General features: G+C 51.9%; 2 protein-coding genes across 12 annotated transcripts; one reads left to right on the top strand and one right to left on the bottom strand.

Moving 5' to 3' along the window:
• Positions 1-1,817: 1,817 nt before the first annotated feature.
• Positions 1,818-7,632, bottom strand: PRRT1 (proline rich transmembrane protein 1). 4 transcript variants are annotated; one of them, XM_057494307.1, is made up of 7 exons: positions 7,462-7,632; positions 6,829-6,896; positions 5,501-5,634; positions 5,273-5,377; positions 3,825-4,360; positions 2,964-3,149; positions 1,818-2,805 (listed from the first exon to the last, which is right to left on the bottom strand). In XM_057494307.1, the coding sequence occupies exons 4-7, from the start codon at positions 5,289-5,291 to the stop codon at positions 2,629-2,631; spliced, it is 918 nt and encodes a 305-aa protein (XP_057350290.1). In that variant the 5' UTR covers positions 5,292-5,377; positions 5,501-5,634; positions 6,829-6,896; positions 7,462-7,632; the 3' UTR covers positions 1,818-2,628. The 4 variants fall into 4 exon arrangements, with proteins under 4 accessions (XP_057350290.1, XP_036731450.1, XP_057350288.1 ...); XM_036875555.2 differs by lacking the exon at positions 6,829-6,896; XM_057494305.1 differs by lacking the exon at positions 7,462-7,632 and having other exon boundaries at positions 6,829-7,025.
• On the top strand, positions 2,643-14,669 carry PPT2 (palmitoyl-protein thioesterase 2). Of its 8 annotated transcripts, none has more exons than XM_057494304.1 (10): positions 7,158-7,448; positions 7,974-8,024; positions 8,344-8,531; positions 8,776-8,929; positions 9,387-9,482; positions 9,572-9,679; positions 10,472-10,555; positions 10,675-10,759; positions 13,606-13,660; positions 13,842-14,669. In XM_057494304.1, exons 1-10 carry the CDS (start codon positions 7,325-7,327, stop codon positions 13,983-13,985), a joined length of 1,089 nt encoding a protein of 362 aa, XP_057350287.1. In that variant the 5' UTR covers positions 7,158-7,324; the 3' UTR covers positions 13,986-14,669. The 8 variants fall into 8 exon arrangements, 7 of the variants coding, with proteins under 7 accessions (XP_036731446.1, XP_057350287.1, XP_036731442.1 ...); XM_036875550.2 differs by lacking the exon at positions 7,974-8,024 and adding an exon at positions 8,045-8,158 and having other exon boundaries at positions 7,338-7,448; XM_036875551.2 differs by lacking the exons at positions 7,158-7,448; positions 7,974-8,024 and adding an exon at positions 2,643-2,920.
• The last annotated feature ends 51 nt before the right edge of the window (positions 14,670-14,720 follow it).

The raw sequence follows: 14,720 nt of genomic DNA, 5'->3' as shown, positions 1-14,720 counted from the left end.
AAACAATAGGAAATCTGAGCAGTGGAGTGATATAAGAAGTGTGTTTGGGAGGATAACCTAAGCAGTGTTGAGGGAGATTTGGAGAAGGGAGAAAGAGGAAATAGGGAGACCTGTTAGGGGCAGCATTTGGTTAGAAATGATGTCTGAATTTGGAGTGGATGATATTTTCAAGAGAAAGTCTCAGAGAAGGGAAAAATACAGAGATAGACATCTAGAGGAAGAGAGGAGAAAAAAATGGGGGGAGGGAAGGGAGAATGATTAGAGGTATATGTAGAGGTAGAGGGGGAGGAGATAACGTGTCCCTGAATTCCAGGGGAGTGGGGGCGCTAAGGCCAAGGGACAAACATGAGAGGGTTCAGAGAGGCAGATTACTATGAAAATGCCACTGATTTTGGCTCCTGGTAACTTCTGGCCATTGGGTGCTATTTAAGAGGGCAGTTTCAGCAGAGCAGGGAAGGGAAGCATATTTCAAAAGGTTAAAAAATAGTGGATATGAAGGAAAGACTCAGACACATCTCACAACAATCTTCCTGTTTAAGTTGTGGTGTGTGTGTGTGTGTGTGTGTGTGTGTGTGTGTGTGTGTGTGTGTGTCTAGGTGGTAAGAAAACGGAAGCTGCTAGTGTGCATTCTTTTTTCAAGAAGTCGGGTGAGGAAGGCCATGATTTTCATACCCCATCCCATCCTCCCCCAATACATGGCTTTCCTTCCAGATTATAAACTCCATGAGGTCAGTGTTCACATCTGCTGTCTTGACAGATATGTCACCAGCATCCTGCATAGTGTCTGCATGTTGTATGAATGTACAAGTTCAAGATAGAACCCTATCCTGTGGGTGTAAACTGAAGACACCAAGACACTGCTTGTGTCTCCACCACTCCTCCTGGTTGACTTAAGGGTAGGACAGGGCAACTAGCCCCAGCAGGATTTAAGAGGCTATTGACCTGCCTGGGGCTCTGCTGTGGTGTGAATCTTTGTGTTTCTCCCCAAATTCATAGGATGAAATACTAATTTGCAATGTGATGGTATCAGAAAGTGGGCCTTTGGGATGTCCTTAGGTCATGAGGGTGGAGCCCTCATGAATGGGATTAGTACTCTAATAAAAGAGATCCCACAGCCATTTCCACCATGAAAGGTTACAATGTGAAGTTTGTAACTCAGAAGAGGCCCTCACCCTACCTTGGTGACACCCTGATCTCAGACTTCCAGCCTCCAGAATTGAGGAATAAATTCCTGTTGTTTATAAGCCACCCAGTCAGTGATATTTTTGTTACAGCAGCTGGAATGGACTGAGACAGGCCCCCACAAGCTCTCTGTTCGTTTTGCCTTTCCTATACTGGTACAGCACAACACATAGGGCTCTAATCCAGGCAGGCAGTCTCCCACCCTCCAGTCCACAGGCAGGAACAGCTGTGGACAGTTGTCATCTTTTCCCTGCTCTGCCGCCCTATCCCTGACCAACTTATTCAGAATAGTCTGCCCTCTTTCCTCTTGACTTCCTGGAGTTCTGAGGATAGCTCCCTGGGTTTCCTCCCTCTCCAAAGTCCTAAGCCCAGACTGGTAGCGAGTGGAAAAGGTGTACTGGGGAAAGGAAGACCCACCAAAAATGGACCTCAAGGTCTTCCCTGGTAAGATTCCCAGGGAGCCTCCCCCACCTCCAATTTGTGTCTGTCTCTTCGGTGTCTTGGGACTCTGTCTCCTCCTACTTTTGTCTCTGTTTTCTTTCTTTTTTACCTTGGAAGGGGATATGAGGGAATGTGAAAAGGGGAACCAAAAGAGGAGGGCCTTTGCAAGCAGGAGTCTTCCGAATTGCAAGTGATAAATTCACTTAGTCTCTTTAATATTGTCTTTCAGAAATTCATACACAGACTCACATACTGATCAGAGCAAGGTGGGGACTGCCGAGGGGAGCGGAGAGCGGCCGGCTCCCTCCCGACATTGGGAGGTCTGTACCCTGGGTTTCCTTCTGCTCAACTGCCCTGGGGGCAGGAAAAGTGGGAGTATGTACAGAAAACGGGGACGTACTCTTCATCCCAAGGTGAAGGGTGCTAAACTGGGAACCACCCAAATCTCATTCCAAACAAAAATAGAGATTCTGGGATTAGCAAGAAAATAGGCGGACCACCAGGTGGAAGAGAGACTAAACTGTACCAGCAAAAACGCGAGTGAACACGGCGCGTGGCTGCCTCGAGGCTCTGCCCTAGCGCCGGAAGTAGGGGAGTAGTCTGCCGGTCTGGGGGCAAGGCCTGGAGCCACAAACCCAATCACCGGACTGAATCACCACGCGAGGAAGAGGGCGGGGTTGTGTCGCAGACGGGGCGGAGCCTACCTGGGAGGCGGGGCCTTGGGGAGCTGCATTTAGAGGGGATGGGGGCCTGCAGCGACTGAGGGACTGGCGTATGGCAGGGATCCCGGGAAAAGGCGTCTCTGGAAGTGTGTTGTTTTTTCGGGGTTCCTGAGGAACTGGATTCGGAGCGTGCCCGCAAGGCGAGGAGGCCGAGTTTAGGAAGTATCGAGGTCCGGTGGCCCCAGAGGGCAGGTGTGCGCGGCGCCGATTGGTTCCGCAGCGTGACTGCCGAACGCGATTGGGAGGTCGAGGGGCGCAGGGTGGGGCCTGGGCGGGGGCGTCCTTATGGATCCCAGTAATTCTCGTGGTGCTGTGCTGCAATGATGATGACTACGGTGAGGATGGTACAGAGCACCATGGCTGCGATGCCCACCGCCAGGGAGATGAAGGAGAAGTTCCGGGCCTCGCGTGAAGCGATCTCGGCCGACACCATGTCTCCGCGGGCCAAGGCCGTGCGCACCTGCGGGGAAGGGTGGAGGAAGGTCGTTCAGAGCTCCGCTGCCTCGCCAGCACGCCTCAACCCCCTCTAAGTGCTCCTCCGAAGGCCCAGGATTCCCAGGGAGTAAGAAAAGAGAGTGAGCTCCCCTTCCCAGACGCCACCTCTTCCCCCATTCCCACCTGCACTGCCTTGAAGATGGCGATGATGCCCGTAGGCCAGAAGCAGCAGATGGTGGTCAGCACCGCGATGGGCATATAGTCGTGTGGAGGGCGCCTTGGCTCCAGCAGGGCCAGCCCAGGGCCCTGGGGTGGCGGGGGAAGTGCAGAGGTTACTCCAGTTCCCCCTGGGGTCCCGCCTGCATAGGGCTGTGGGAAGAAGTTTGGGTGGCGAGGATGTCAGTCTGACCCTTTCTGCGCCTACCAATGTTTCTCATCTTGGCAGAGAGGTTTTTAAAGCACAATTCTTTTTTCATTGCTTCTCAAAGAAGCTTATCATCCACTAGGCTTCCAGGACACCCATAAATTCAACCTAGGTCCCTCTCCTCCCTTCACTGCTGTCATTAATCCCATGTTCTTCGGAGCCTCCATACTCCCTCCCCCAGGGTAATTCCCTACCAGCTCTGCCCTGGCCTCACTTCAGACCTTGTTTCTTTTCCCCAGATAGCTGCCTGGCCTCCCCTAACTCCTTCAGTCCCAGGCTGCTTCTCCCTTCTTTCTACCTCCCTTGGTTCCCAGATTTCATTTCTCCTCCTCCCTCCAGGCTGTTTCTTTCTTTCAAATCTCTGGGCCTCTAGGCCCTGTTCCCCCTCCCAGCCCTGATCTTTGACCACGACTGACCCAGGCACCCCTCTCGCCTTCACACACATATTCCCAGGCCTTGCCCTAGTCCTTCCTATCTCTAGGCCTTGCCCCTGGAACGCCGCCTGGTTCCCTGGCCTTGTTTCTCCATCCTACCGTCCCCCAGTATGTCCCCAATTCGAGGTCCTGTTCCATCATGCTTCCGTCCTCCTCCTCCCGGGCCCCTGTGCACCCCATACTCACCGTGCCCACCGGGTAGACCGGCACGTAGGCAGTGCAAGGCTGCAGCTGTAAGGGGTAGCCAGGGGCCACGTAGCCTCCCAGTGGCAGTGTGCCTACAGCCCCCGTGTGCGTGGGCACCACGAAGCCCGGGGCCTGGGCAGTGTGAGAGGGCGCCGGCGGGGGCGGGGCGGCGGCGGCCGGCGGCGGCGGGGGCAATGGGCCCTCGAAGCGAGTCTCCTGCAGGTAAGGGTCGGGTGGCATGCGGGGCAAGGTAGCGCAGCCGGGTGGGGGCGCCCCAGCGGCCGGGCCGGGCGCGGCGTGGTGTGGGGGCCGCGGCAGAGTGGCGGAGGATGAGGGACCGCGCTGAGCAGCAGCCGCAGAAGCCAGGCCGCCTGCCCCTAAGCGTGGGAGGGTGGCTGTGCCGGACTGGTGGTAGTGGTGGTGGTGGTGATGGTGTGAGGAGGGGGCAGTCTGTGGGGGCGGGGCGGGGGGTTCGGCCGGGGGCTGGGGGGCATTGTAGGGTGGTGGAGAGGTGTGAGGGACTGAGTCCGAGAGGCCTGGGACGGTGAGCAGTGGAGAGGACATGGGGAGAGATAAGACAGACAGGACATAAGGAAGGGGGTAGTGGGACACAGAGAGGGTCAGGGATGGAGAAAGTTAATGAAAGAGACAGGAGATGGATGAGAAACCATCTGTCCTTGGAGCAGGGGAGGGGGAGTTTCTAGGCCATCTGCCCCCCTTCTTCTTTTCAATCTAGTTTTGAGGTCACCACCCTCCTTTGCTCCTCTTCCTTCTTAAGCAATATGCACACAGCTTTCACCTGCAGACCAATCTCCTCTCCTCCTTGGCTTATGCCTTCCTTTGGGATTGCCTGTCTGAGCTAGTCCTGTGTGTGCCCACGTATAGCTATGCTGCACCACCTTAACATGTGCTCAGTTCAACAGTTGTATATACGTGTAGAATAACATGTTCCTCTCTGCCGTTCCTGCAGTGGGCAGGGGGTGCCCTAGACTCTGGGCATCTCAGTACCCTTTTTAGAGCAGATAAAGAAGGATCCTATGGATTTTACTCCCCCGACAAACCCCATCTGATCATGTCTCCCTATTTCCCCACTGAATGTCTCCATTCAAACCAGTGTCATTTGTCCATCTGTCACTCCCAATGATGCTATCCCTGCAGGACCTGGCTGATGCTAAGCCACTTTTGTACTTTCCTCACCCTCTCAACCTGACCCCTGCCCGTGTTGCTCGCAAGGGGTCGAGGATGAGACTGGTAGGAGGAAAGGAAGAGAAGGGAGGGGTATAGAAAGAGGTGGGGGTCTTGGGGGCATTGAGAGCTGTATAGAAGGGGAATGAAATAGAACCATCCTTTAGGAAGGGGTAAGGGAGGGTGTTGGGGCCAGAGGTTGGGGCCAAGGGTTGGGGGAGAGTCTGGAGACGCTGGAGAGGGTGTGAGGTTTTGTTTTTTACCTGACTTTTCAGATGACATGCCTGTGGTCTCTCTGGGACTGGGTCGCTGCACCTGGAGTCAGGGTCGCCGTCTGGGGCCGGAGTCTGGGTGCGCAGATTGCGCAGCTAGCAGCAGCGCAGAGATGGAGAGATGAAGACAGAGGAGAAAGGGGGGACGCGGGGCGGAGGGAGAGCAGGGAGGGGGGGAGCTTAAAGGGACAGAGGCAAGGAGGGGAGCTTTAGACGTACCCCCACTCGGTTTCTCTCTGCTTTGGATCACTTCTCTCCTCCTCTCACTCTGGCATTCAGGCCCCCAGTTTGGGCTCCCTTGGCGTTGTCATGGAAACAGGGAGGCAAGCAAGACCAGGCATGGCCGGGTGGAACTAAGGGAAGGAAGGAGAAAATTCTCTATAGAGGCTTCCCCTCCAAGACTGGCTGTAGTGATTATATTGTGGGAGGAAGGGAGCAGGTGCTCAGTGGATTCAATACTCCAGTTCCCACCCGATCAGTTCTTCCCCTCCTCAGGTTCCCTGAGTCCCTGCAAGGTTCCAAATCCTTGGCCCCAGTTTACCCTACTCTAGGAAAGGTAACTACTGTGCATGGGAGAGAACTGTGTGCAGAGGTGAGACCTGCAGTGGCCTGAAATAGTCCCACGGTTGTGGCCTGGGGTGAATCCGGAGGTAAGTGGGCGGCTCAGGTCTTTATTAGATCAGAGGTAGTTAGGCCTGCGGGTATAGGTGGGGAAGGACAGAGGAAGCTTGGGGAATGTATGGATACCCTCCTGGAGTGAAGGAGCTGAAGCCCTTTGGGAGAAGGAGGGGATGATTCAACTATTCATTTCTGGCAGCTCGGTTTGGGAATGTGTGCTTGGTCTTCCTTCCCCCTTGATTATTGGGCTTCTTAGAATTCCTGGGCTTGCTGGTGTTCAGAGCCATTCTCTAAATCCCAGCCCTGCCAAGGCACAGCGCCGCCTTCTGAGTTGACCTGGAGGCACAGCAGTCTTTATTTGCTTATTGCATCTTGGGAGAAGGTAGCTGGGGAGTTGAAGATAGGCTTACAGGAGTTAGGCTTTTTGTAAAAACACAGCCGGAATCATTACTCCTCCCCCACCCTCCCACCTTCAGACTAGTGTATACTTCCCAGCCTCCACGTGAGGCAGTTGCTTTCCCGGGCTGTGTCCCTCCCCTCTGTGTCCTAGCGGGAGGTAAGTGGGGGGCTCAGAGCTATGGCAGAGGCCCTCGCCTGGGCCAGCCCTAGGCCCCAGATATTTAGATCATGGCCCCACACCGGTCGCTGTGGTTTCTAAGGCGTTAGCTCCTGACCGCCTGCCCTCATCCCATCCACAGTCCACACAGTTCCGGGTGCAACTTGGTTTTATTGGGAGAGACTTTAGTCCCGGCTGTGCGTAAAATTGTAGTATTTCCAGAATGTCTCGCCTGGCTTTAGTACATCTGCTTATCAATAGGCGTTCAGAGATGGAAAGAGGTATGGCTTTAGTGCATTTGAGCCATTCCTCAGGGGTGGAGAGAAGTTCATCTCCATATCAATGGGTAATTACCTGGGCAAGGAGGGCTTACCTGTACCCGTGAGGGGAGGGGAGGGCCGTTTTTTGCTTCTGCTGGAGCAGGAAAGAGACTGTCCGGGACTGCAGTTTGTGAGCAATAAACGGATTTTAAACTTCATTTCTCCCTTTGACTGATTTCGGTTTTTAGAGATATTTTGCCCCGGCAATTCCTCTCCCGGGACTTAAACGGGCAAAGACCTTGTGAACGGAGGGAGGGGTTCAGACAAGCTGCGAAGTTCTTTTCTTAAAGGAAATGCCTTTAAATGCTAAGTAAAAGCCATAACAGGGGCACCTGGTTAATCAGTAGGGATCACAGGCACAGAGGTGCTGGACGCGCGGAGTTCAGAAGTGTGGACCGGGCTGGAGACTGGCTTGGGAGCCGCTCACAGGAGCTCCCAGCTAAGGTTCTGGATTATGAGGGTCGTTCAGGTTCAAAGACTCGTAGAAGCCACGCGAGCGTGAGTCAGCGCTGCCCCAGGGGCCCTCCGCCCCTTGGAGGTGCGTAGTATATGGGGAGTGGAGTGGAGTGGGGCAGCAGAAACTGGGCCAGCTGCACTTTTAGCTCGAGGGGCCTCGAGGACTCTCCGCGTGTCTGGAGACAAGGGCACTACAAGCACTTTCGAATGAAGAGTTGTAAGACGCTGACCTGGGGCAGGTGGGCGGGCCGGCTGGGGTTGGAGGGGAGGGGTCCGCCTGAGCTGGCTTCTGGCTTCATCTGGCGTTAAGACGAAATGCGAACTGCTTTACCCAGTGTCTCCCAGCGCCCCACAGGGGGAAAATAACTTCGTGTCCGCTGCGGAGCAGGACGCCGGAATTGGGCATCGGGGCCAATCAAGCCTGGGAAATCGGACCCTTAGGTAGCTGGTGCAGCAGGGGCTGGAGAGACCTCTCGATTCCCAGGATATGTTCTTCCTCTCCCCCACCCCCCCGGTCTAAATGGATCGCTCCGCCTATTTCCTCCTCCGCTCCTAGGGCGCAATGGAATGTTCCAATGCCCCTCCGGTCCTGGGCCTGCTTTACGGGGGACGCTCGCACGGTTGCCAGGGAAAGCCCCGGACGTGACGGCTGAGCGCGACCCCAGCAGCCTCCCCTCTCCCATCAGTCTTTCCCCTGCGCGCGCCCTCCTCACACCCTTCCCCATCCCCCACTGGGTTTCAGACTGGGGAGAAGTAAACAGCCGGCGGAGCTGGGCTCACGGACCCAGGCCAGGTGGGAATTTGCACTTTCAGGGACCTGCGCTGCTGCTCTGAGTCTTACTTGTAAGACCGCGGGTCGTGGCATGGCTGGGATGATGCATTAGGAAGACCAGACGAGTCCCTGCTGAGTTGGGGGCGGGGCTTCTGGTTAGCGCTGGTGGGTCTACGAGGTCTGGGGGTATTTGTGGGGAGAGGACTAAAGTAAGTTAAAAGTACGCTATTTTGTGACAAGGACCTATTGTGGGCACAGGCGGGGGAGACTTGATTGGCGGGCGTGTGTTCCGAGGGGAGGGGGTGTTGTCATCTCACAGGCCCTCACCGTCCCTTCTCAGGCGGGAGCATGCTGGGGCCGGGTCCGTGGCTCCTGCCGGCGGGGCTCCTCCTCCTGTTGCCGTTCCTGACCCTGCTGCTGCCCGCAGTCCCCGCGCCCCACCGCGCGTCCTACAAGCCCGTCATCGTTGTGCACGGACTCTTTGACAGCTCGTATAGCTTCCGCCACCTGCTGGAATACATCAACGAGGTCTGGCAGGGGACACCAGGTTGTGGTGTGTTGGAGGTGTCTACAGTGGCCAGGGAGGGAGAATGGGGAGCTGAAACCTACCCCTTTGCGCCTGCCCAGTTCCTTGGAGAGCTGATGCTGGTGTGGGGAGAGATGAGATCCCTGGTTCCAGAAGGGCACAGTAGGCATGTGGACACTGGCCAGGGGGTGGTGAGGAGGGGCTTCATAGTCCATCCCTGTTTGCAGCATTGCCCCTTTCCCACAGACACACCCTGGGACTGTGGTGACTGTGCTCGATCTCTTCGATGGGAGAGAGAGCTTGCGGCCCCTGTGGGAACAGGTGCAAGGGTTCGGAGAGGCTGTGGCCCCCATCATGGCAAAGGCCCCTCAAGGGGTGCATCTCATCTGCTACTCCCAGGGTAGGCACCCCCCCACCCCCTAACTCTTAAGCCCTATCGGAGGCTTGATCCTTATCTGAGGGACACATCATAGTGTCCCCTTTTCTGAACTGAATTGCTTCAGCCAGAGCCCTGGTACCTGAGTCCTCCTTTGCTGACTTCCCTCAGCACCTATGTCTTACCTTTGACTTTGTCTGGAACAGGGGAAGCTCCCTGCACCACTGCTCCCTTTCCCCATTACCCATGGTTTTTGGACATAAGAGATAGTGGGGCAATAAAAAGCACTGTAAAATCAGAGTCAGGAGACCCAGAATCTAATTCTGGCTCTTACTCACATGATGCGTAACCTTTTGCCGCAGGATCTGCCTGCTTTCTTTGGGCCTGTCTCCTTTATATACATTGGGGGTGGGGGTGGAATGGGGAGGCTGTTGGCTTGGGTGTCCCTGCGTCCCTGCTCAATGTGGTGTTCTGACTCCAGGGGGCCTGGTATGCCGGGCACTGCTCTCTGTCATGGATGAGCACAATGTGGATTCTTTCATCTCTCTCTCCTCTCCACAGATGGGACAGTATGGAGGTGAGTGGGCACTGTGGGCTCCATAGAGGGCCCTAGGTTTTGGGGACATAAAGGTTTGGGGCCACACGGCACTGTTGTTCTTTTGCCAGATACAGACTATTTGAAGTGGCTCTTCCCCACCTCCATGAGGTCTAACCTCTACCGAATCTGCTATAGCCCCTGGGGCCAGGAATTCTCCATCTGCAACTACTGGCATGGTAAGTAGAAGATGCCAAACTGGGGCCTCCATGGAGAGGGCACCCTGGAGGGTAGGGCCTGCTGCTCCCACCTCTAGCATAACCAACAGCAGTGATAATGATGATAACTTACATCTATTGAGCATTTACTGTGTGACCAGGCACTGATCAAAATGCTTCATGTGTATTACACTATTGCCTCAGAGAGTATAGTGTGGTGCACAGGTTGGCAAACTTTTTCTTCAATGGGCCAGATAGCAAATATTTTTGATTTTGCAGGCCACATATTCTCTGTCACATCTACTCAATGCAGCTACAGTAGTGTGAAATCAGCCATACAGCATATGTAAATAAATGACTGTGTCTGTGCTCCAATAAAAGTTTATTTACAGAAACAAGCAGTGGGCTGGATTTGGCACATTGGTCATAGTTTGCAAACAGCTACTGTAGTTTTCTAGACCATGGAAACTGGGCCCAGACTACTTGGGTTTAAAGCTGACTCTGATGGATGACTTTGGGCAAGTTGCTTGACCTTTCTATGTTTTCCTCATCTGTAAAGTAGTAATATAGTACCTATCCTATAGGGTGGTTGTGTGGATTAAGTTAATGAATGCAATGTACTTTGAACAGTACCTAGCATAGTAGGTGCTAAATAAAGGTGTTACCTATCATGTTTACAATTATTATTGTTATTGTTACTATTTTATTACTATATACCTTGTCTATTGCTATAGCCTTCTGATTGGCCTTCCAGCCCCCAGTCTTGTCTCCCCTCCCTGCCTCTTTATCTTTCTAACTGCTGTTTGTACCCAGATCCCCACCATGATGATTTGTACCTCAATGCCAGCAGCTTCCTGGCCCTGATCAATGGGGAAAGGGACCATCCTAATGCCACTGGTAAGACCCCAGGCCCCTACGTGGGTCCTGTTTTCTGCATTTCTGACTCCCTATGTTGCCCTTTCCAACCTGGCCTGACCCCTGTGACTAACTCAGTCTCTCTTATTCCCACCCTGCAGCATGGCGCAAGAACTTTCTTCGTGTGGGCCGCCTGGTGCTGATTGGGGGCCCTGATGATGGTGTTATTACTCCTTGGCAGTCCAGGTAATAAGGGACTATATGGCTTGAAGATTGGCTGAGGACACCCTTGCTGTCTCCACCAATCCTTATCTCATGCCTAAAACTGGCCTTTCTTTCCCACTGTTCAGTTAATGCACCCACCCTTCATTTATCTTGTCACCCATAACCAAAACCTGGGAGTCATTCCCCAACTTCTTGTGTCTAGCCAGTCACTAAATCCTGCTGACTGTACTTCCTTCTTATCCCTTCTACCCCTGCTTTGTAAAAACTTATAACATTGAAATAACTACAAATTCATAGGAAGTTACTTGGTGAAGGGGGACCATAGTAAACATAATGTTCTTCATGTAATTGTAGATTAATGATAATAACAACAACAACAAAATTCATAGGAAGTTGCAAAGATAGTTTAGAGAGGCCCTGTGTATCCTTTGCCCAGGTTCCGCAATGATTGCATCCTGTGTTAACTATGGCACACTACAAAACCAGGAAATTGACATTGGTACCACATGTGTGTATAGTTCCATTTTATCACATTTCCTACCATCTCTTTTATGTACCTGGACTTCTGTAATAACCTCCAGGCTTGTCCCCTCTATCTTATTCATTAGGATAACCCATGGCTCTATCACACTGTGTTTATGCCTCTGTTGCAGGCCATCATGAGTGATCTGAAATGTCACCTGAACTACTTTAGTCACTCAGCAAATATTTATTAAGCATTGCATGCTCAGGCACTGTTCTGGACCGTGGGGGTGCACTGGTAAATGACAGAGAAGTTCTTGCTGTTATGTAACATACATTGCAGTGGGGGAGAGAGAGAATAAATATAGATATACATATCAGGTGTTAATAAAACAAGGCAGGGGAAGGGATTAGAGGATGCCTGGAGCCTAATTTTAGACAATGGCCAAAGAAGTCCTCCTGGACCAGAGTTGCCATTTGAGCAGAGACTGAAGGAAGTGAGGGAAGGAGTAGTGTAACACTCTGGGGAAGATGACCAAGGGTAAAGGAGTAGTACTTGCAAAGGTCCGGCGGGGCAGGTGTGAGGAAAAGGAGACCAGTATGGCTAGAGTGCAGGGAGCTGGGGAGAGGGTGGGAGAGGAGGTGAAAGAGATAGCAGGGAGCCAGGTCTATTGAGCCTTTGTATGACAAAGTAAGGCCCTTGAGTTTTTTTCCCTAAAATATACATAAAATTTATCATTTTCAGTGTACAGTTCCATGCATTAAATACATTCACATTCTTGTGTAATCATCACCACCACCTGTCTCCAGAACTTTTTCCTTTCCCAGACTGAAACTCCACACCCCTTAGACTTAACTCCCTGACCCTGCCTCCCCCTAACCCTGGGCAACCATGGTCCTTGATTTTTTATTCTGAGATGGGAAGACATTGGAGGGTTTTGATTGAAAGGAGTAACATCCCATATAATAGTAAGGGATGGGATTCATTTATATCTCATTTTTAACCCATGAAGATAGTAACAGCTCATGGTTAGATAGCCCCTTTTACATCCCAAGGCACTATCCTAAGTACTTTTCAAATAAAAATCATTTAATCCTCACAACAGTTACTATTATCCTCACTTGACATGAATGGAACCTTAGGTGCAAAGTGAGGAAATAACTCGCCTACCTTTGGAGAGTTAGTAAGTGGTGAAGTCAGGCTGACTTAACCACAATGTTTTACTTCCTCTCTACAGAGGAGGTGTTTTTAATGTAGGACAAAGAAGATAAGTAATGTGCTCAATCCTTCACACTGCAGAGAGTGTTCAACAAAGCTGGACTTCCAGTCCACGTCTGTGTGCCCCGACTGCTCTCCTACATCTTAGGAAATCTAGTTCCTCGAACGTGGCCTCAGCCCAGCCCTCCCATGTACCTAGCTGTGCCTCACTGCTGTGCTTTTGCTGTTCTGTTTACTTGGGACAGCATTCCCTAGTCCAGGGGTCATTGCTGGGAAGCCTTTATTGATGCTCCAAATGACAGCAGTGGCCTGTCCTCTTTGCTTCATAGCCTATTGGGCTTAACGCTATTAGCATTTGTTCAGTTATTCATGGCCAGTGTTCACTCAGTGCCCATGCCAGTTAAATATTCATTAAAAATTTTTTAAGACCTTTTTATTTTGAAATAATTTCATACTTATGAAGTCACCAAAGAATACAAAGCAATCTTGTATACTCTTCACCTACATTTCCCAAATGTTAACTTTTTACCATGTTTACATTAGCATCCTATATATAGTCTGTGTGTATGTGAACCCTTTTAAAGTAGGTTCCAGACATGATGTCTCTTTACCCCTAAAATTTCAGCTTGGCAGTGTCCATTTCCTATATTGAAGATATTCTTTTACATATCCACAATACAATTATTAAAATCTGGAAGTTAACATTGATGTGGTACTCGATAGACCTGACTCAAATTTTTCCAATTGTCCTTACAGAAAAAAAAAATCCAGTGCAAGATCCAGCCCGAGAACATACATTGCATTTAGTTATCATGTCTCTTCAGTCTCTTTTAATCTGGAATACTTTCTCAGTCTTTGTCCATTACATTGATATTTTTGAAGAACATGGTCCAGCTACCTTGTAGAATGTGCTCCAGGTTCGGTTTGTTGCTATTTCCTCATGATTAGATTCAGGTTTTATGTTTTTGATGGGAATTCTGCAGAAGTGCTGCCATCTCCCCCGTGCGTCAGCTCATGAAGTATATGGTATCTCATGATTCTGCCCCCTGGAAGTTAAATATTGTGAATGTCCTCTTTGCTGCCTGTTTCCTCATCAAGCTGTGAGTTTCCTGAAGGACCCTAGCCCACCTCAATTTTCTGCAGCTCTCCTGGTAACCCGCCCCCACTTCCTCCCATCTCTTTGTAGCTTCTTTGGGTTCTATGATGCAAATGAGACGGTCTTGGAGATGGAGGAGCAACTGGTAAGCCCCTGGAATTACTTTCCCTTTCTTTGCACTAGCCCACCTCAGTCTGTAGCCTTCCCTGCCTGCTGCCTGACCCGTGAGCTGAAGGGTTCATCGTGGGGAGGGGGCCTGGGACACCAGCAGGAACTCACCTTATCTCTCTGTGTCTTTCTTCCATGTCCCTTCTCCCACCCTAAAGGTTTATCTTCGGGATTCTTTTGGGTTGAAGACTCTCTTGGCCCGGGGGGCCATAGTGAGGTGTCCAATGGCTGGGATATCCCACACAGCCTGGCACTCTAACCGTACCCTTTATGAGACCTGCATTGAACCTTGGCTGTCCTGAGGACACTTCCAGGAATCCCTCAGGAATTCCCCAGCCCAGAGACCAAGTGGTGGCCTTGGAAAACAGATGTCAGGCTGTGGTGTGCCTGTGACCACCTCATTGCTCCCACACTGCCCCACCAACCAGGGCTCCCAGGACCCCCTCTGCTCCTCCATGAATGACAAATCCTGGTCTCCTCCCACCTCATGCTCTCTCTTTTGGGGGTTGCTCCATCCTCTGTCATCCTCTGAAGGCTGAGGTTGCAAAGTGAGAAACCAGGTTTTTAACTTGTGGGTCCTCCTGCTGCTGCTCCATCTCTGGCTGTATTGGATGAGAATCCAGCCCCTGCCTGCCACAGGGGTCTCCTTCCAGGCCACTCAGGACACTGTTAGTTTCTGTTCTCCCCATGTGCCCTTCTCCTCTGAACTCCCCTTTCATCAGCCCTCCTAACCCCAGGAAAGTCTACCCATGAAAGTGGGGTTCTGAGGCTCCCCTATGGGGACAGTTCTGTTCTTGAAGTGTCAGTGTTGGGGAATATCTGTGGCCTGCGAGGCCCATCTCAGGTTTGGGGATCCCCCAGTCCCTATGTTCAGTGTTGGGGTACCGCCTGGGAGCCTAGTTTCTTCAAGGCCCCAGCCCCTCTTTTAGCTACCCTTGAATGGATGTTAACCCCTGTATTTATGGAAATAAAGTTCAATTTCCTCAGTGTGGCTTGGCTTATTTCCAGGTGAGGGGCACCTGGCTCCCCAAGGAGGG

This window comes from Manis pentadactyla, chromosome 16 (genome assembly GCF_030020395.1).
Source record: "Manis pentadactyla isolate mManPen7 chromosome 16, mManPen7.hap1, whole genome shotgun sequence".
NCBI lineage: Eukaryota > Metazoa > Chordata > Mammalia > Pholidota > Manidae > Manis > Manis pentadactyla.
The sequence above is the reverse complement of the archived record's forward strand: the minus strand, read 5'-3'. Positions and strand labels throughout refer to the sequence as shown.